Raw genomic sequence first — 22,023 nt, 5'->3', positions numbered from 1 at the left:
CAGGAACTTCACTTTGTCTTCCATCACTGGTACTCGGTAATTCGTTCTCCTCCTCTTCTTCAATTACCTCTAGCTTCCCAGATTTCGGATTTTTGTTCCTTACTTCAGAGCTTGTTCTCTGCCTTTCGATACTCTCCTGGTCTGAAACTTCTTTTGGTTCAGCTTCTTTATTTTCAATATAGACAACTGAATCTTCAGTTATCTTTCCTTTTAACAGATTCTCTTCACCTTCAGAATCTATTTCAATTATTTCTAAGTCTTTTCTTGTCAGATTTCCATTCACTGGCACAGTTTCCAGATGTCGACTTTCTTGTCGATCTTCAGAATCTGGAATTATTTCACCTTCTGTTTCGCCTTCTGCTTCAGAATCAGAATCGTCTGTGGTATCACTTTCAACATCAGAATTCTCAGGAGTTGGTATTGGAATAGTATGACTTGGATGAATCCAGCGCTTCAATCCTCTGCACTTTACAGCATTAGTAGTGATCAATATTACCTGCCTAGGTTTCTGCCATCTAGGAGATAGACAATTCCTCCTCCGATGTACTTTCGATCTGACCCAGTCTCCAGGTCTCAGATCATGTGTCAAAACTTTGTCATTTGATTGAGCTTCAGTTCCAACCTGATTAGACACAGAAGTTACCATATCAGATAACCTTTTACAGTAATCCAAAATTGCACTGTCATTTATGCTCAACAGTTTACCTACAGGTACAAAAGCTTGCCTCATAACTCTTCCCATTAAAATTTCATGAGGACTCAGACCTGTCTTTTTATCTGGTGTACTTCTTAATGACATCAAAACAAGTGGAAGAGCATCAGTCCACTTAACTCCTGTCTCTAGACACATTTTTCCAATTCTGTTTTTGATAGTTCCATTTATTTGTTCAACTACACCTGATGCCTCTGGTCTGTATGCACAGTGTATTTTCTGCTCAATGCTCATAGCTTCACAAATTAACTTCAACAGTTTGTTATCAAAATGGCTTCCTCCATCACTCTCAATAGTGACTGGAAAACCGTACCTTGGGATGATTTCTCTGAGCATTAGTTTTGCTACTGTAATTGAATCACAATGTCGTGTAGGGAAAGCCTCTACCCACCTTGAGAATAAGCATACAATTACAAGTACATATTTCAAACAGTTGTGTAAAGGCATTTCAATGAAATCTATTTGTAACCTAGTAAAGGGACCACCCTCTCGACCAATTATTCCTGTCCCCACCACTGATTTTCTGTTTGGATTCATTTGTTGGCATGACAAACACCTTTGACAAAAAGATTCTGCAATGGTTCTAAATTTCGTATTGAACCATGTTTCTCTAAAAAGTCTGACCATAGAATCTCTTCCTAAATGTGCAGGACCATGATATAATCTGGCCATGTCAGAAATCAAACAATTTGGTAAAACTACTCTGCCATCTATGTAAACCCACACTCCATCTTCATCACGTGGTCTACAATCTGATCTTAACCATAGGTCTTTTTCTTCATCATCTGCTTCGTTTTGTAAATCTCTAATCTCATTCCATGTTTCTACAACAGTTGTTAGCATTAATGAATTTGAATCAGTTTCTGTACTTCTATTCCGATTGTAAGAATAATTTTTTCTTGCGCAGTACTTTGCTGTCTCGTCTGCGAAGGCATTTCCTTTGGAAATATAATCAGTTCCTCTAGTGTGCGCTGCACACTTGACTATGGCAATTTCTTTTGGCAATTGTATTGCCTCAATTAATCTCCTAATGAAAACTGCATTTTTAATTGGTGATCCTGTTGATGTCATGTATCCTCTCTGTGACCAGAGTTGTCCATAATCATGCACAACTCCGTACCCATACTGACTATCAGTAATGATGGTAACTCTAATATCCTTTGATATTTCACATGCACGAATTAAAGCAATCAATTCAGCCACTTGTGCTGAACGAACTCCTTCAAGACATGATGTTTCTTCAACATCTTCGACTGTACAAACTGAGTATGAAACTTTCAAGACACCACCTTCGGATCTTAAGCATGAGCCATCTACAAAGTAGACAAAATCCGATTCAGGCAAAGGTCTGTCTTTGATGTCTTTTCTTGGTTTTGTGCAGAATTCCATGACATCTAAACATTCATGTTCTGTCTCAATGTCATCAACAATTTCAGAATCAGGCAGTAATGTAGAAGGATTCAGATTCAGACATCTTGAAATCGAAACATTATCTGCTCCCAGTATGATTTTCTCATACTTTGTCAATCTGCTACTTGTTAAATGTTGAGTCTTACCTCTTGTCAGTAATATTTCAACTGAATGAGGCACAAAAACTTTCACAGGAAATCCCATTATAATTCCTTCACTTTGTTCAAGGCTGATACTTGTAGCTGCGACTGCTTTCAAACAACCTGGTAATGCTTTTGCAATTGGATCAAGTACTGCAGAGAAGTATGCAATAGGTTTCTTTAAATTTCCATGTCTCTGTATTAATACAGATAATGCACATCCTTCTCTCTCACTGCAATACAGTTCAAAATCTTTCTCATAATTTGGCATACCCAAAGCAGGAGCTTGGCATAAGCTCTTTTTCAGGTTCTCAAAAGATTCCATCTCAGCATCATTGAGAATGATTGGATCTTTTACATCTGATTTGGTCAGTCTTTGTAGTGGTTTTGCAATTACTGAAAATCCACTTATCCATTGTCGACAGTAACCTACCATTCCCAAGAACATTCTAACCTGTCTTTGTGTTTTTGGCGGTAACATTGCTTGAATCATTTTTATTCTCTCTATTGTTACTTGTCTTTTTCCCTTTGCTATTCTGTGACCAAGATATTTTACTTCTTGTTTGCAAAACTGTAGTTTTGCTGGGGACACTTTATGTCCTTCTTCTGCAAGGCGATTTAACAGAATTATTGTGTCTGTTACACAATTTTCTCTTGTCTTTGCAGCTATTAACAAATCATCAATATACTGCACCATTGTAGACCTACCTGGTAAGTCTAAATCTTCTAGTGATCTTTTTAACAGTTCGTTAAAGATTGAAGGACTTTCTGTATAGCCCTGAGGGATTCTTGTCCATCCAAGGGTCTTACCTTGGAATCTGAAAGCAAAGATTTCATAACTGTCTGGGTGTAAGGGAACAGTAAAGAATGCATTGCAAAGGTCAATGACTGAGTACCATTCAGCATCATGTGGAATCTGAAATAGAATTACTGCTGGATTTGGAACCACAGGACAACATGGAATGACAATTTGATTAACCTTTCTCAAATCTTGTACGATCCTAAATGTTCCGTTAGCCTTTTTAACTCCCATAATTGGTGAATTACAAGAGCTACTCTTCATTTCTTTTAATACACCTTGTTTGATTAACTTTTCAATTATAGGTGTAATACCTTCAATTGTTTCTGTTTTCATTTTATACTGTGGAGTATTTGGAAATTCTATTCCCTGTTTCAATGCAATTTTTACAGGATCTACATTTTTCATTAGACCCATCTCATTTCCAGTAAAATCCCATATTTCAGATTTCACTGTTTCTTTTAGCTCTTCAGGTAAATCCTTTTCTTCAAATGCAGGAAACAATTTTGTTTCTTCTGCTTCTATCATTATCATTGTCATTCTGTACAAACCATCTTCCTCCATTGTTTGTAATTCAACTCCTTCAGGAGAACAATATATTCTGCAATTCATTTTACATAGGATGTCTCTGCCTAATAGATTTACTGGACTACTATTACAAACCACAAATCTGTGTTTGTCTCTGTAATTTCCAATTTCGACTGGTACTGGATCAGTTAAGTCTGTTTTAATTTGCTGATTACTTACTCCCACGACTTGGATGGTATCCCCAGAGAGAGGTAGGTTTTCAATTTCCACTGATCTAACAGTAGAACGGGTAGCACCAGTGTCCACTAGAAAAGTGATGTCTACATCATTAACTTTCCCGTTTACATAAGGACCAGACTGGTCAACCTTAAGAGTGGCTCCAACAACACACTCTTCCTCCTCTCTCGGGCACCGTCAGCAATAATCATCAGAATCACTGTCTTGACTTTCTGTTAATAAAAATTGTTGTGAAGCATTTTGCATTTGAACCTTTTGCTGCTTTTGCTGTTTTTGTGGTTTTATTACCTGTTCACATCCCTGAAATCCCACGTTTGGATTATATTTTTGAACTCCCCCACAATTCGGAAAAGGTGGTTGTGGCAATTGGTCTTGACGATTATTCACCTGTTGTTGTTGCTGTTGTTGTAACTGTCGCTGAATATTAAATTCATTTAACCCCTGTTGCATCTGTAGCTGTTGCTGCAGGTTAACACCATTCTGCATCTGTGGATTCAATAAGGGATTCTTTGAGTTTCTAGGAGGATGAGGACACTCGTCCCTCCAATGTCCAATTTCGCCACAATTAAAACAAGGTAATCTTTGTTTCAGCTCTTCTATCTTTGGGCTAAATTTCTTTGGGAAATTATTACCTTTAAACTTTCCTTGTATCTGGTTTGTATTTCCAGTTTGAACAAAATTAGTGTTCTTGTTTCCCATGCTGGCAATCTGATGTTCAGCTACCTTTACCTGAGCCCACATGGCTTTCTCCTTCAGCTTTTTCTGTTTTACTTCTAATTCATCGCTACAATATTTTGCTTTTCTTAGAATATCATCTACAGATAGTGCTTGCCATCCGACAATACTAGTTCTGATCATTTCTCCAATTTCAGGTTTTAGTCCATAAACAAATCTATAGATAAAATGACTCATGTCTTTTTCATCTAATTTTTCATAACCACTGTATTGTTTAAAGATTAACAATAGTCTTTCATAAAAAGAATGAACTGATTCTTTTGCTTCCTGTTCTGTTCTTTCTATTTTAACCCAATCAACTTCTTTGGGTGGAATTTTGTTTTTCATCCAAACAATTACTTTCTCGTAAAAATCCATTACAAGTGGATTTGGGGCACCTGTTTCTTTGATTCGTTCAGGTTCTGCTTTTGGCCAACTAATAGATATTTTACATTCTGTCCAAAGATCAGATGGGACTACAATGTCAAAAAATCCATCTAAATCAATCCACAGAACTTTTGACACTTTGATAAATCTATCGACTTGCCTGTACCACTCAACAGGTTTCTCTCTTAATTTTGGAAAGTCATTTGTGAATAACAGAATGTCCTGTCTTGACCATGGGACATGAACATATCCTCCACCTGCAACTTCTCTCATTGGAAATTGTTTTGACAATTTTTCCAATCTTTCATCTTCCTTTCTTTTGGTCCATTTCACTCTCCATTTGTTCAGTTCTCCTAGCTTTTTGATATAGACGATCAAATCTTTAATGTGAACTATTCTTCCCATTGAGTTCAAACTCTCAATGTCACTTTCTGAAAAATCTAATCTGTAATGCTTTGCAAAATTCTTTTGTTTACTTACATCGATTTCAAGTTCTGCAGCTAGATCCTCTAATTGATCATATTTATTTTTCGTTTTCCACTGAATACTTTTGCAAATGAATAGTAGTTCATCATCCCGATAGTAATTTAAACTATCTGGGCCAATTGTTCCAATTATTAATTCTTCAATATTAGCTTTTAATTTGGCCACATCAAGTTTTGGTGTGGTTACCCTGACTTCAGGACTTCCTACATCTGACATAGCACCCATAGGTGTTTTTGGAGATAAATCCTCATTAAATGTTAAATCAGGCATTCTCGATCTAGAAGTGTTTAATTCAGTCAAGTCTGAATTAAAATTTTCAGCAGACTTTTGAATTTCTGTATTTAAAGGAATAGTTAATCCGGTTTTGTTTGTATCTCTTTGATCAAATACAGGCTGAACAGGACCTATTGTTACTGGAATTGTGACAGCTTCCATGCCTTTTGTCATTCTTTTAATTAATTCTTCTTTAGACCTTAAATATTCATTATAATCGACATCATCAACATTTCTTGTTTCTCTTGCATAATCTTTTGGAGGTTCCCTTGCTCTTGGAGTCATTGAAAAATGTCTACCTTCATTTCGAGCATTCTCAAATTCTGATCTTCTAGGAGTTTCAGTGATTTCACTATTATTTGGGTAAAGTTTAGGAGCTTCGCTAATTGGAGGTGCACTCGGTGAAGTTTCAGTAGAAACCACCGGAGTAGACCATGATCTAGGAGGTCTCAAAGGCTGATTAGGCTGTTTCTTTCTAGCAGTTGTATATATTTCTTCCATAACTGCATCCTCAGATTCACTTTCCATAGATTTCCCTGTAGGAGAACCCATTACCATTTCATGAATTAAATACAATCCTTCACTCATGTTACCCTGTCTCCACATTCGCAATCTATCTTCATGAGTTTCTCTTTTCCATGATGGATTTTTAGAAGGTCTTTTAATTCCACTAGCTTCTCTTTGTAACTGATACATCTCATCTTCCCACTCAACTAAAGCTTCAAATTGAGTTGGTCTCGGTTTTGGAACAAGAGCATTCATTTTTTCTCGTAAGTTTCTTAAAACTCTTACATTAAATGAACCATCATCAGGCCAAGCCAAAACACCATCGTTTTTAGTATAACGTTTCCAACTGTCGAACCATAAGACAGTATGATATCCGTATTCACCTTCCATGTACGCTGCAGGTGTTTTATACTTATGAAGTAGTTTACCACCTCGCGTTTCGATTTTCTTATCAGGTGAAAATAAATTCTTAAATTTCTGAAATAATGTTGTCTTTTTCTCAGCATATTTAAAATGATAACTCATTTTTAAGAGTTAAATTTAATTCACAAAATCGTTCGTAAAATATTTCCGGGATGTTCCGCAAAACAACCAATCCGTGCGCGAAACACTAACAGGCCAATGGTAGTTGAGCTGCGTCACTTTTCAGCTCGACCAATAAATTTGGAGATTTTCCGAAAGACCAATCAGCTCACAGTCCGTCAGAGACTCAGGAGCCAATCAGAATACAGATTGTGACGTAGGTCACCCAATCCCAGCGCGGCTCTGTGACGTACACAGCAGCTGCGGTTTCTCGCTTCTCACTCCTGGCGCTTACCCCTCCTTCACAAAATCCTTTCACAGCGCCATTTTAAGAACACTTTTCAGTGTAAATTAATTCTTAACAATGACTATAAAGACAACATCTGTTCGTTTCACTAATTAGGATAGTTTTACACACATTCAAGTATCCACACTTCGGAATAGACGGCGCTATTCACACTAAGGATAATATTCAATTGTCAGTAGAGTAACCTTACCCCACCCTTCTAACACGTATAATTATGAACTCGCTTTGCTCTGAACCCACCGCGAAGTGAAAGTTCTAAGAGTTCCACTTGAACATAAAATACAATTCAAACTCGCACTTTTACACTGAAAATTCCCTAAATTCAAACACACATGAAATCCGTACAGGACTCTCACCTGTTTATAGAATTCATGCACCGTTAGCAAAATAACGACGTTATCCGTACAGGGCTCTCACCTGTTTATAGATATGAAACATGTACCCGTACAGGACTCTAACCTGTTTATAGATAATCATGCACCGACGTTAAATTTTACCCTTCACTCAAGCTCGGATATAACTAATACTCTCATCACAGTGAGTTTTATGGAAGGCGCTTTGTCCCTATTCTCATGCTGCTTTGATTTCTTAGAAAATCCTCACTATACAAGATTCAGACCTAGCCCTAAAACTGTGCTGCTCGGCGACAACACTATGGTACACGGCGATACCTCTTGTGATACTCGGCGATATCACTACAAACGGAACAGATGGCTTGCGTGACTAATTTCTTGCCACACAATCTATACCGGTATAGCTTACAGATAGGCACGAAAAACGAACTTAACAAGTGTTAAAACATCGATCCTATTTCCATACCATGACGCAACCCTTAGCAACCAACATATTACCTTGGTTACCTCTTAGCAACCATCAATTTCTGCTACCAGATAATTGATCCAGCGGGCTATAGAAAATATATCATAAACTACGCTACCCAACTTCATAACCTATAAACAAAATTCTATACTAAATATGGACCCATTTATGAACCTGATATATTTAGGGCCTACTGAATCAGGTGGTCAGAATAAATCTATATACATCATCTACACACTATATACATATTTATATATTTGCAGAAAGAATATTGTCATTAGAATAAAACTCAACCATTTAAACGACCACCATAGGTGACGTGATCTAGCTAATGGTAACCTATACTTCTAAATAATCAAGACCAGCTTGTTTGTCAAAAGTAAGATTTTATTTTCTAAATTATAGTATATAAGTTGTAAGTTTTATAAATGAAATTTATTTGCAATAAAGCAAGCATGATAGTGAGAAATATAGAAATTCACAATTTAAGCGATTGAATCAAATTTAAAGAAATTATATAAAGTTTAGCATTTCTAAAACCTATTTCCCTAACTGAGCTAAATAGACAGAAATCAAAGTAAAGATCTTTGTGGATTCTTACGTGCTCCACGCATAGTCCAGCAGCACATCACCCTCATCGGAAAGTCAGAAAGCAGCAGCCAGCCCAACCCTAAGGGCATGACTTTTTATACCTTTCTACGCTAACTAAACTAGCAAAGGAAAGTTTTCAGAAATCTACGACGTCCCATTGGTTGAGAGTGACAAGTGACATGTCACCCGATTCTTAAAAAGTTCCACAAAATCATGTCTTACAAAGACCATTGTCTCTTCCACGTGAAGCCAGAGGCTTCCTGCGATTGCAACTTTGTATTAAGTCATCCTCGCAGCTTCCATAGTCTTTTAGTGCAATTTCCGCGGATGCCAAGTTAAGGACTGACAAAAAGTTCACTTTCGACCTTGGCCATGTCCGACAGAATGATGTCAGCTCATCAGTTTTTGCTTTGTGAATGCAGCTTCAATAAACGTTTTAATTCAGAATGGGCGTCTCGTGACTTTCTGCAGAATTATATATCAGCTTTGTTTCTGTGGCTCAAATAGCTAGGCCTCAAAAGCAGGCAACTTATGATTTCTAGTATAAAACAAACACAAGAAAAGTATTAATGTAAGAAATAAAGTATAATCTGTATCCACCCCATGGTTTACTAATTAATTAACCCACCCTATTAATCAAAATGTTACCTATCCATTGCAAACAAATAAAGCAGCATTTATATTTACCAGTCTCCGTTTTTCAATGAGACCCATATGCACCTAGAATAGTAGAAATGACATCATACAGACTAGGAAAAGCAAAACAAGCACATGCTTATTTAAGTTTGCAGCAGTTAGTAATGACAAAAACGAAAACAATAAATTATTTTATTATTTTGCACGAACAAAAAGATGCAACATTTATGCACGTTTATGAGCACACATGTTAGTCCCCCCACGTGTAAATTTTAATCTAGGTTGTATTAGCACGACATATCACAAATCATTAATAATTTTATTCATGTTATGGAAATGTGACTTTGCGAGTTTAAACAAAATTTTGTTTTCTATCTCGCTCCATCACAGGTTGCATGTTTCTTTATCCTTATCGCTTTGCCTGTTGTGAGTGTAAAATATTTGACATTTTTTAGCACCACTGCTTTCCATAAGAAACTAAGCAAGCATTAAATCAATTTCTCTTAGCTAGCCCTAATATTTTTAGTGAAACTGTGTTGTGCTTACACCAGTAGGTTATTTGTACGTTTGTAAATCTCTATGGATTTGTTGACCTCCTTTTTGAACAATCTCTTCATTAGATCTTATGTTCCAGTGGTTATTAATGATTTTTACTATTAGATGTGATTGTTGATTGAATGGTAAAACTGAGTTCGTCCTCTAGTTGTGTTGTTTACTGTTTATGGGTGACTTCCTCTTCTGTAATTTAGTTTATCCTAGTTTTTGCTTCTCGGTGGGTCCTCCGCACTCGCCCAAAATAATTTTTTTTAGTATATCGGTACACAGTTGACAATGAATCTATTTTGTTGCGTTCCTCTTTTCTTTATTCTTTTTCCTTCTGAGCGTTGTATTGGATTCTTATCCAGCCAACGCGTGTTTCATCGCAATGTGGGAAAATGTTCCCTCGACTTTCTCAAGGCTCAATCCTCAAATATAGAGACTTTTAATTTGGTGATAATTCCATCCCAAGCGATATTGAGATAAACCATATACATTGGTCCCCGTGCTTCCACTTGTTTTCAATTGGTGAGTCACATGCAGACTCTGTAAATTGAATTCGCTTGTGCCTGTGACCGTGTTCAAAGAGCGTTTTCAAAAAGTTCACCATAGAAATCCCCTTTGTCCTTGTAAATGTTATTGTATGGAGTCCCTCCATTAAGTCCTTTTTATTTTTTCTCCTTATATCCATGGTTATTGGCCTATCTCAAACACATGGCTACCACGTACTGTGCCTGCATTTGGAATAGTACAGACAGATTATTAATTAAGATTTCCTGAGGTCATGTTTATTGGCCAAGTGATCACAGGTGCTGTGACGAAGTTCTTGGTTGCTTTCCATCTGAGGTCAAGTTACTGGAATAAATAATGAGTGCCAGCGAGGTGCATATGGTGTTGGTGGAAATGAACATATTCCTAGTCCACCATGGTATAAAATGCCTTCAAACGTTCCTGTACCCCATTGTTTTTTATTTTATTTTACATCCAGGTTTTGAAAGCATGCATTCAGTTATTGGCAGTGAATTTCGCTGTTGGTCAGACATCCACTGGATGTTATGAAATTGTTGCGGAACACCAGTTACGCATACTGAGACAGAAGCGTTTTAGTTTTAGTTTTAGCAGTACCTTGTATGCTGGATGGGCAGGAGGGATGTGAAGGTTCTATCATGACATACGTTGATCCATAGGCTGGAATCTGTCCAGGGCGAATGCCCTTTGCAGAATGATATAATACACAATCTTGATGTGCAAGAGTTTTATTGTGAAAAATAGGTCAGAGTAAAAATGAAACCTGGGGAAGTTGTGCTGGGGTTTTGTAAAATCAAGGAAAATTGGTAGAGCCAAGCTGAGCTCTGTAGAGTGAGCTGACTTGAGGCTAGGGAACTAAACCACCAAGGCGACCTTCCAGGAAGCAAGTCTGAGTTCTAGGGCCTAAGAAGAGACGCTGTGATGTGAATGGTCGGAATGTGGTTGTGGATGAGGATGACAGAGGAGCAGAACAAGCTGCTATAAAAACAAGTTGATAAAAAAAGCATACTGTAAAGGTTTCCAGGATATTTCCCTGTGTAAATGACTGTGCGTCTTTTTAATACGATATTACCTCAAAACATAAGCGTGCCCATGATGTGCCTGTCATTCAAGCAAGTTTCTGAGGGTAGAGGGATCGAGGAAGACAAAGGGACATGTAGATGCTGATCCAGGGTCTTGCGATAAAAATGTAGCTGTACATTTTTATATAGTTATTGTTGTTTGAATGGCTAGATATTTAGGGGCTTATTTACAAGCCCCTTGCACCACTTTTGCGTCATTTTTAACATGGGAAAAATGACGCAAAAGTGGCGCAAGAGGTTTATAAATAAGCCCCTTAGTGATGTAGTGTTCGGAATAGGGCGACCTTTTAGGTGATTAAACTCCATGTTCCCTTCTTATGCACCTGGCAGAGATGGATTTCCATGTAAAATGCTGTTAGCATTGTAATATTAACCCTAATGATTTTTTTCTCTGCCTAATAACGATATGAAACTCAGTTTTAGTGATCTCATGCTCATATTCCTACCAACGAGGCAGAGACTCTGAAACACAGACTGCTTTTTATATATCCGGCAGGAAGAGTTATTTGACAAAAACCAGCAGGGCTATCGACCTGCAGAGAGCTTGTCAAAGATTGTCTCCAAAATTAGACACATCACCCCCTTGATGAGAAGGGCAAATGAAAGGGCTCAAAGAGACAGCCCTGATCCAGCCCTTGAAAACTGGCCAATCCGAGAGACTTCAGCAATAGGCCCTAGCTCTGTTGCCCGAATACAACTATGATATAGCATTTGTCTTGCCAAGTGTACAGAAGCTTGGTGCAATTAATTGTGTTAACAGCATGAGGAAGATACAAACACGCCAGGAATAGAATTTGCTAGATGGGAAACCAAGTTTAGTAGTTTCCTAGCATGCTGCTGAAATTGCTGTACCCACAGGTAGGTAAAGGAGTCAGTTCTTGGGAGTTATGGACCCATCTCAAAGCTACTCTCCATGTTTATCCTGATGGTAAAGCAACTTTTGCTGCCAACTATGTTGGGTGGATAGAATAAGGGAGCTATATGTTCCCATTAAGTCAGGTTCCAGGAACACGTGGCGGCCTGAGCAGTATTACCAAATGACGTTCTCATTAAAGTGTTAATGAAGGTTAATGTCCCATGTTTGGCATTTGGCAATGTTATGTTACCTTTTCTGTTAATTGGTAGTCCAAAGATACCCGTGCCTTTTTTGAGATCTGTGGAGATCCTACTTTGTTTGTAATATTCATGTTCCTGTAAGATTTTAGCTATGCGTGAGTCAGATATGATTCAGCCTTTTAGAATTTTACAGCTGATTCATTGCTGCTCTTACAATACATGTTATTTATTTGTCCTGATGGTGCAGCCAACACTAGTACCATGATTGTTGCTTGGCGACGATCTTGTTCTGCTCATGAGGACTGAGTACGCAGTGTTTTGTGTGCTGATTCATTCGCAAGACTGCAGATTTAAAAGAACTGTTATTATGTAACCAAAAACTAAATTATTGATCATATGAGGAAAGGAACAGCTGAAAAGAGAAAGTGTTCTCGTTTTGGGCAGATCTTGAACTAAAAAATTCTCTTTATGATAAATTGGAACCTTTTTTTAACTTGGGGGGGAGGGGGTACAAACCTGCTGTGCACAGAATTGTTGCAGTTGCCAAACTAAAGTGATATGTGATTTCTGCTCTTACATCCTCTTGAAAGCAAAAATGTTCTGTCATTCGAGTAGATGGTGCATGGTTACCATAGTATGCTGTTGCAACAAGATATAGAAGGGAAGTAAGGAGTTCATCCGTAGGTTTTATTTACTTGAGTTTTATATAGCGCTGGCTAGACCCGGAGGTATCAGAGCACTTTACATGAGGAGAGTTACATAGGTAACAATTACACATTGTTACAGAAGGTACAACAGTTACAAGTTACATTCTTGGGTTAATGGCGTGTAGAAAGGTAAGGGGGTAATGTATAAGGATGTGAGTCGAAGCGACCGAGGATCTCACCTTGCATGCGGTTCTATACTGCTGTCAAAGTTGCTGCTTATGTCTGCTGTGGCAGTGGAGCTGCCACCGAGGTGCTCCTCGACTTGCACGGGGCGGTCATAGGTTCTGTCAGCTGCTACGGGATCCAAATTGCTGCATTGAGGCTGCCATCTTAACACCAGGCACACCTGACTGCCGTGTGAACACCACTGTCCTCGGCGCTGACTAGCCGGGCCCCCCGCCATGCACCGTCGCTCCAGTGAGGACTGCAAGCGTAGTGGAGCAGCTGCACGCCCGCCGCAGCGGGACGTGTCCCAGTGTTCGTTAGTCTCCCACAAGGGGGGGAGGGTCCATGCTGTCTACGGGCTTCAACGGCGATTTATGTGGGGCTAATCTCCTATGCTCACTCCTCATCGGTCTTCCCTCAGCCGCGGACCAATCTACCCATGAGGGGGTGTCCGTCGCATGACCAGAGATTCGATTAATGGATTTGCCGGGTGACTTTCAGACCCAGGGTCCAGTGGCCGCCATGTTGGTTACTGGGCCGTCGCGGCTCTGGGTCACTTTTCGCGGCTTCTCCCGATGTTTGATTGATTCAGAGCCCAGCAAGGATCTCCTTGCTCTGTTCTGACCACTGCTGAGTTGTTTTGTTACGCTGTTAGGCACGGGGTAACAGGCGTAGTTCGTGCCCGCAGGCAGAGCCTCAACCTAAACACGCCCGCCATGGTTGCACTCTCATCAGTGAATGGTTCAAATGTTAGAGTAGGCCAGTTCTGCAGGAAGGCCCTTGCATTGAACGATTCAAGTAGGGAGTGATAGACTGGCCCCAAAGTAGCAAATGTGGCACCCTTACCAAGGAGGGAGTACCAAAATCACGTCATCCAGCGTGCCAGATATGCCTGCATCGTCCCGGTTGAGACCGTTTGTAGGAATCCTGCTTTTAAAGAAAGGTTGGTTGTAATTCGTTGGTTATTCAAGAGATTGAAAAACCACAATTGTATGAATTGTACCCACAATCTTATGAAGCATACCCACAATCTTATGAAACGTACCCATTTACGTGGATGTGGACCATGTATGTGCCTGTTGGAAAGAGTGGTATGGTCCAAACTGACGTGCAACTTAAGGCTCGTCAGACCAATAAACATCTGTGCATCCTATGTTATGTTAGTGGATTTTATAAAGCGTGACAGCTGCCCAAGAAAATAGGCGTCCCGGCGCTGACAGCAATGAGGAGAACAAGATCAGGGAGGGCCCCAGGGAGGGCTACGGAGTAGGAAAGATAAAGGTTTTTATGGCTTTCCTGAATTCTAGGTAACTATTAAGCCCACGAAGGTGGGCAGGCAGCGAGTCCCAAAGGACGGCCGCTCTGTTTCGAAAACAACGACCTCCAGCACAAACCCTCCTAACCCGGGGAACCACCAACAGGTGTTGTCCCATGGAACTGAGCTGGCGGGAGGGAACATAGGGTAGAAGCAGGTCGGTCAGGATATTAGGAGAGGCAAATTTCAGCACTTTAAAAGCAATGTAGAGAGCATTGAACTCACTCCGCCTAGCTACAGGCAGCCAGTGGAGTGAGACGACGAATGGCGTTTGTCACTGAGCAGGCGCTGCACAGACTGAGAAGAGGTCTTGTGGCCGCATTCTGAACTCTCTGTGGCTTATGTATTTCTGTCTTGTTCGCTCCCACATACAGTGAGCTGGCGTTATCCCAGGATGGGTTTGAGTCCTTACAACAGCCCAAAGTAGGTTCCTGCTACCTTTTTAGTTTGAGTAGGGAAGTTGAGGGATGCATCCATCCAAGCCCCTAAGATCTTCACTGCCTGCTTGGGGGAGGGAGCAATGCCTAGTTTCTTGGGCCACCAGAGCTCATTCCATAGACCATGGTCCGTTCCCACCAACCACACCTCCGACTTGTTAGCATTAAGTTGGAGACAGTTGGCAGTCATCCACTTGGCGACTGCTGCAAGATCCTATCCACTGGACTTCAGAAATATCATCGGCCTACATCCATTCCAAGCTGTAGTTAGACAGTGGAAATACCTGTTAAAAGTGGTTTGTTTTTGTGTCTGATGAGGAAGGCCATTCCGCCTATCCCTCTTTTTTTGTCTCAAGCCCTTCAAGATCTACACCTCTATAGTGTTGTCTGACTGATTGAGGCAGGAAGCAGTGTCCATGCTCAACTCATTTGCTGCACATGGAGAAGGAGAATATTGCAGTAGTTGCCCATGAGGTTTAATTGGGTGATTTGCTATGGTTGATAGCCCGCTGTAAATCTTTGTTTTACGCGGTGCAACTTAATTGTGGAGATCATTGAACAAGCACACATGAGGGACAGGTCTGTGATTTGTGTCTGCATTCTAATGAACATCGAGGGACTTGTGTTTTTATTCTGATCTAATATGTTTCGGCTTCATTTTTAAGAATAATGAAATTGAATTGTGGGAAACCTTCAGTAACCATAGTATATGTACAGATAACAAAATAAGTATTAAATTGAGAAATAAGTAATTTTTTTTGCATCTTTTATAGGTCTACTGGTCTACTTCTGCTATGGTATATGGCACAGTAAAGAGAACCTACAAGAGGCAAAATCCCATAGTGTCACAGCGCGCTATGTGGTGTTCCCCAGTAGCAGCATGGAGGAGACTGTGCAGCAGGTGCAGCCCCCGGTGCAGGACAGCCTGTGGATGGCAGAAACGATTGACGAGGACCTGGCCACTAAGAGATGATACAATGGACAGATGCAAATTTCGTGGAAATCCTTTCAGATTATTATTATGTATTCCAAAAACATATCTTCTGGCTTCACTGAGAGAGCGAAAGCCACAGACTTTTGACACCAGTTCTTCGTGTGTATATATTTCCAGTTACTGGTGGCTGAAAGGGTGACGCTTACGAGGGAATGTAAATTCTGTTTAGGAGAACAGGTGTTGGCAGCATTTTGGCCATGATGTCTCCAGCATCTAGTTGAAAAGTGAATGCTTTGCAGTCTTTGCTTACCTTCCCAGCACACACCACCTTAAGCAGACAGAGCACTTCTATCACCTTTTAAGGACACACTATACGGGAGTCGTAATTAAATAAATAATGGGCATAAGGCTAACCATCTCACTAAACCCCTTTTTTGTAACCGAGTGTGCTGGCAGAGGAAGGTGTGTATCTCTTATTTAGTAGCACCCACCACCCCCTCCTGAGACCCCCACTGCCGCCCCACCTCACAGTAAAAACTGGTCTCTAAAGTTATGGTCCTATTTCTGTGGAAAATGGTGAGCTGCACTGTGGTCGCCAGAATCTTTCTCTTAAAAGATATGGTACCTAGTGAACGGGTGAGGCTCTCAGTAGAAACGCAGCATCTCTGTGAAGACCATTCACCCTCTAATTGAAGTGGACAGTGTTTGCAGGGTCTTATGCAGACTGTGGACTGTTTACATTTCTTGCAGTACAGTTTAACCGTCTGCAAGTTCTAAAAGAGGGTATATGACTTGTTTACAAGCACAATCTATACACTTTTTAAGATGGGGGACTGAGTGCACATGGACGGCTTTATACTGCATGTAACTTTTCAAGCTGAACTAAGCTGAACTAAGTCATCAGTTCAACCCCTTCAATATGTCCAGTACAATTTAATGGAAAACGCATCTTAAAACATGCTTATTGTTAGAACTATAGCCAGTTTATCTAATGGAATTTTTGGATTTGTGCTATAATCCAAACTTTTATCCCAGAATTTCTCTGTACTGTATTTTTTTCCACTGTGAAGGTCAAGGTCAGTTGCTGTGATGGAGCTGGCTGGTAGATCTTGCACGTTCAGGTGGTGCCTCTTCTGCACAATAAGCAATGAGAGGTATCCCTCCGTTTGACTGTCTTATTTACTTTGTGGGCTTTGAGTTGACAGGCATTAACTTAACATTTCAGCTGAATGACTTTACAGAGGCCGGAGGTGGCATGTTTACAAGTTCTGCCACGGAACCTCAGAAAGCCCAACTCGAGCTGTACTGTGTGCTTGAAATGCAGGTCCAGTAAACATTTCACACTTTCTGCCTTTGTGGTGATGATATTCCCAAGTTCACATATGTATGAAAATAGGTACTTCTTAGTGATGTCCAGGGAAAGTGTCCTTTATTGTCTTTTAGTTATGTATTTTACCTGTTTGTATCTCAGTTGGAATGGTATTGAGCCAGCACCAAGATTAGATGGGTAATTTGCAGTTTTGAAAAGAATATACTCCGAGACTGCCATCTCAGCAGGTGTGTGGAGCCAAAGAAGCTACCTGAATGCACTGGGAACTGCCATTGTAAGATCTGCGTCAGGACAAAGCAAAGGGACAGTGTCATTGGGGTCACCACTATTATTTCAGTATTTATGCCCCGCAGTGAAGCAATTCTGTAATGCGCAACTAGTGCTCAGTCAATAAATTACACATCCGATACAGACGAACATGTCCAACTAGGGAATGATTGGGGCTCTCAGTGGTAGTAAAAGGCATGGTATAATGCATACACCTATGGAAGAAGTGTTGTAAGCGGGGGGTGGTGTCCAAAAGGAACCTGAGAGGAAACCTGTACTAGCTTGCAGAAAAGAACTATGTCCAGTTTAACAACTGTCTTCCTACTCAGCATGCTGAGATCTGGAGGATGGCTGCAAAGTGAGCCTAAGCGACAGTTCAGAATTTTATATAGATCTAGGACATTGTTTCAGTGACATGCAGTGGGTTGAAACTTAACTGGTTGTCTTAAGGGGGTGTTGTTTAGCAGCTTGCTGTTTTGAACCCTTTGTCAATAGCTTTCTGATGAATCTTACCAGGAATGGCATGGTGGACGCTTCATTGGCATTGTTATGTGGTTGTTAGCTACAGTTATGGCTGAAGTGGCTTGGATTTTGGTCAATTTTTGGCAGAGGTTGGTACTGGAGACTTTGGGAACAAACAGATATGGGATTTCAAAGCTGTCAGTATTTTGGATAGTTGAATGGGAATTATGCCTGAAGCATCGTGGTATGACTTTGTTCATTGTGTTGTGGGTGTTGGAGAAGAAAGAAAAAAACGATGGCGCTGAGGTGTATGTGGCAGATTGATAGTTACACCTGGTACACTGTAATTTGGCATTGAGACTAGAGCACAAACAGCCACCCTTACCCCCTACACCTTGTTCCACATATGCCACCGCTCCCATCCAAACCTTTTGCCTAGAAGTCCCTTTGTCTGAGGGTCCGTTATTAAAAGAAAATGGAGGACATAAATCTTAGGTCTCCGGACATAAAACGCAACACAGTGAAATTTGTTTTAACAAGTAGCACACCAACTCACTCTATCATCTACTTGCCCACAATGGATAAAGACAACGGGCCACTGATCACTGATATTTGTAACCTGGTAGGTGTATGTCTTTTCTCTGTAAAGTATACATAGTTTAAAAAATATTTTTCCCATGGTTTCAGAAAGATGAGCATGTATCGAATATGTGGTAGTATCAGCTGTACCCTTCGAACAATTTAGACACTTGAAACAAGTACCATTTGATGATTGGTTGAAAGCAAACATTGATGTGCCGACTTGTGAAAAAGTTCTAAACTGGATATTTCTACATCAGTTTCATGGTCAACCTAATTTTTGATCTTGTTCATGGCCATCAGAAAAGGTAGAGTTCACTGAATATCTGGAGATTAGACTATGGATGTTAAAGTATTCTTTAAATGAGTTGAGCCGGGTCTTCTCTCATTTTTTCTGAGGTATGAGCCAGCATTGCCAGAATTTTATTAAATTCTGTCTTCAGAATATCTCCAATCTATTAAGTGTATATAAATGATAGTACAGCTTCAATCATATGAAAATGATCTAAAGTTTTATCACAGCCTCCAATCAATTTTTGGCTCTTCGTTTAGATCCTCCATTAATTTAAACCCCTAGGATACGAAAAATAAAATCGTAGGTGCAGAACACTAGCAGTCCAAGGAGGCACATTGTGAAACTTTCTGCTTTAGAAAAGAGTTATAGGCTGTGCTGTTGAGATAAACCTTCAGTCTCTTTGGCCTTCAAGGGCTCTAGCATCTGTCTTACCTTAGCTTGTGTTCAGTATTACTATGGGGTTCTTCTTTAGCCTTTCACCATGCATTAAGACAGTCTGGTGGATGGAAGCAGGGTAGCGATGTATATCATTCCTAACTTAATGGAGCGCAGGGTCTTTGTGTGTATAGGGGCCGTGCCATTTTAATCCTAAATCTCCATCTGTTAAAGGTGTGGTGAGAACATTTTGCGGTAGACACAAACAGCATTTTCAAGTGTTTATTTACACCACCATGGAAAAAATTATCCTCTTTTTTATTAGAATAGTGAAGATCCTGTCAATCTTTCTAATCTAAAATATATTCCATTCTCATGTTTTATGTTGTCTGATGCCTTTAACTTTCCACTCACATACTTTGAATCAGAGGCAAGCTCATTGTGAGAAACAGCATTAAAAAGATATTATTTTTCTTTTATGTGAAGTTGTTTTGAGAGGTAAGTTTCGAAGTTCCCCGTCACAAAGCATGGTTTTCTTGTGATAGTGTGACATCACATACAATGGACTAGTTTTTCTCCCATAAAAAAAAATAATGGCTGCAAAGTAGGAAAGAGGAAGGGTTACGGTGTCATTAAGAAGATAGGTCTTCATGGCTTTCCTTAAGGTGTTAGCGTCCAGAATTGCAGATCGTGAGAGAATGTAGTCCAGAGACACTAAACGAACTGTTGCTTCAACCTCTCACATTCTTGTTACAAACACAATTGTCAAGGTCTTACCTTTCATTCAGAGACTGACTCCATCCTTGCTCTTGGCACCTAACCTGCAAACAACACAACTACTGCACCCATTATCATGTTACTTCAAGAGTGCCTGTGTTTGTGATCTGTGGCTTGGTAAAGTTGATGGACCAAACCTGGTGTAAGGTCACGTGCCACTGAGTGCAGGGGCGTAGCGCTCAGACAATCCTGCAGGTCAGTTTATTCCACAAAACTGTAGCTCTGTGCCTCTCGTATGGGTTGGCAAAGTCCCCCCTTTTGGTGGCACACGGTAGGGCACTAATCAGTGCTCAGAGCGATGAGTTCTATTTTTGTACAATATTTGTTTAATAACTGTACAAGGGGCATCTTCAGTAATGCCGTTTGGAAAGTGTAAATGTTGTTCGGTTGACTTTTCTGTCTTGTGTTTAATGCTGTATTTATTAAGAAAGCAAAATAATCTATTTAAGAAAAAACTGTTCAGTGAATAAATGTTTAGAAGCAAGCAATGATGTGTTTTGCATTTGTTTTTTGGATGAGTGTTGTGGCTTCTTGCTGGCTTATGCATTCACCCCACAGGCTTGATGTTCCCTGCTGCTCAGCCAGTGAGTGAGTTAATTGAATGGTTGCTGTGTTGAGATTACACCCCTATGCAGAAAAGGGCAGGTTAACACCTGGTCCTGTTTAGGTGTATGGTGATGGGGGTACGAGGTTTGACTCCAATACAGTAGCTCTCGGTCAGTCTGCACTATATGTATTTTCTTCAAACACTGAGGACACAGTGGGACTCTCTGCTCCAGGAGGTGTTGTCAAAGTAACTGTGATATTTTAGGTTAGTGTAGGGCGACCAGACGTCCTGGATTTTTCCAGACATTCCCAGTTTTCAGAGGACTGTCCCAGCAACCCGACTCCTTTCTCCATTTTAAATGTTGCCCAGTTGACAAAGGTCAAGTCATGCTCCAGGGCAGAATTAAAACACATGCTCTTTTTTTCCACAAGCATCTGTAAACAACTTAAGTGTTTTGTCTTTTTTGGGCAGTGCAGGAGGAGGTCAGCTGCTCGCTCCTAGCAGATGAGAGATAGAGTGGAATGAGGGAGGAGGGCAGGGGGGCACAGTGTTGTTTAGGTCATGCCTTAGCTAATAATATGTAAATGTAGCCTTGTAAGTGAAGAGTTCAAAACATGTTAGAATGGCTTTCAGTGTCTGAAAGTCATTGCCACACACATATATATGTACGTATATATATATATATATATACATATATTTTGTAGCTCCAACAACACCAGCCTGCCGCACTCGCAAGCGGGTGCCCGCATGACGGGGGTGTACCCGTCACATACACTCAGCTCCAATGATCCACCAGGATTCCGCCTGTTTAGATACGCGGCACTCTCAGGGATGGGTTTTCCAAAATTTTATTCAAAAACCTCTAGCACATCAAACAAAGACGCGTTTCGGCGTTTAGCCTTTGTCAATTTGTTCAACAGTCGGCGCCATGTTAATTCATGTTTAAATATACATCACATGATTTACCATCGAGAACATAGAAAGTGGACTAATGGTCCCTGCACAACACAACTCCATCTTACTGTGTGCAAATATGTTAACGAGATGCGTTGTTACATTTCAACACTTCAATTATCAAGACTTTGTCAAATGACAATTTACTGGGCTTAACCTTCACATTTACCCATTTCGTAATATCGCCCATCCCCGAGAGTGCCGCGTATCTAAACAGATGGAATCCTGGTGGATCATTGGAGCTAAGTGTATGTGACGGGTACACCCCCGTCATGCAGGCACCCGCTTGCGAATGCGGCAGGCTGGTGTTGTTGGAGCTACAAAGTTTATTTCCAGCCGCACCGTGGATGTAACGAGGAAGTGGTGTGTGACGCGAGAGCCTACACCGGGACGGTTGCGTATGGAATCCGGGAGCGGTAAAATACCCAACGAGAGATTGGACCGGTAAGGGGCTTGTGGTACGTTAATCACAACCTTATTTAAGACTTTGAACTTGAAATACATTTTCTGCAAGGCGAAGGGGATAAGCACGTTGAATTTAGTGCTGCGGAGGCAGCGGAGAATTAACAATGTTCTGTGAAACGGAACGGCGAGCGGCTGAACAAGGC

At 40.4% G+C, this 22,023-nt stretch overlaps 1 protein-coding gene across 2 annotated transcripts in view; it reads left to right on the top strand.

The window, feature by feature from the left end:
• The window catches only part of SLC7A4 (solute carrier family 7 member 4), a 277,563-nt gene extending 257,165 nt beyond the window's left edge, over nucleotides 1–20,398 (top strand). For both annotated transcript variants that reach the window (XM_078667033.1, XM_078667034.1), the window contains exon 5: nucleotides 15,669–20,398. In XM_078667033.1, the coding sequence (XP_078523159.1) occupies nucleotides 15,669–15,868 (200 nt within the window). In that variant the 3' untranslated portion in view covers nucleotides 15,869–20,398. The remainder of the gene's footprint in view (nucleotides 1–15,668) is intronic.
• Nucleotides 20,399–22,023: the final 1,625 nt, after the last annotated feature.

This window comes from Lissotriton helveticus, chromosome 11 (assembly GCF_964261635.1).
Source record: "Lissotriton helveticus chromosome 11, aLisHel1.1, whole genome shotgun sequence".
Taxonomy (NCBI): domain Eukaryota; kingdom Metazoa; phylum Chordata; class Amphibia; order Caudata; family Salamandridae; genus Lissotriton; species Lissotriton helveticus.
Note: the sequence above shows the minus strand (reverse complement) of the source record. Positions and strands in the feature narration are given on the sequence as shown.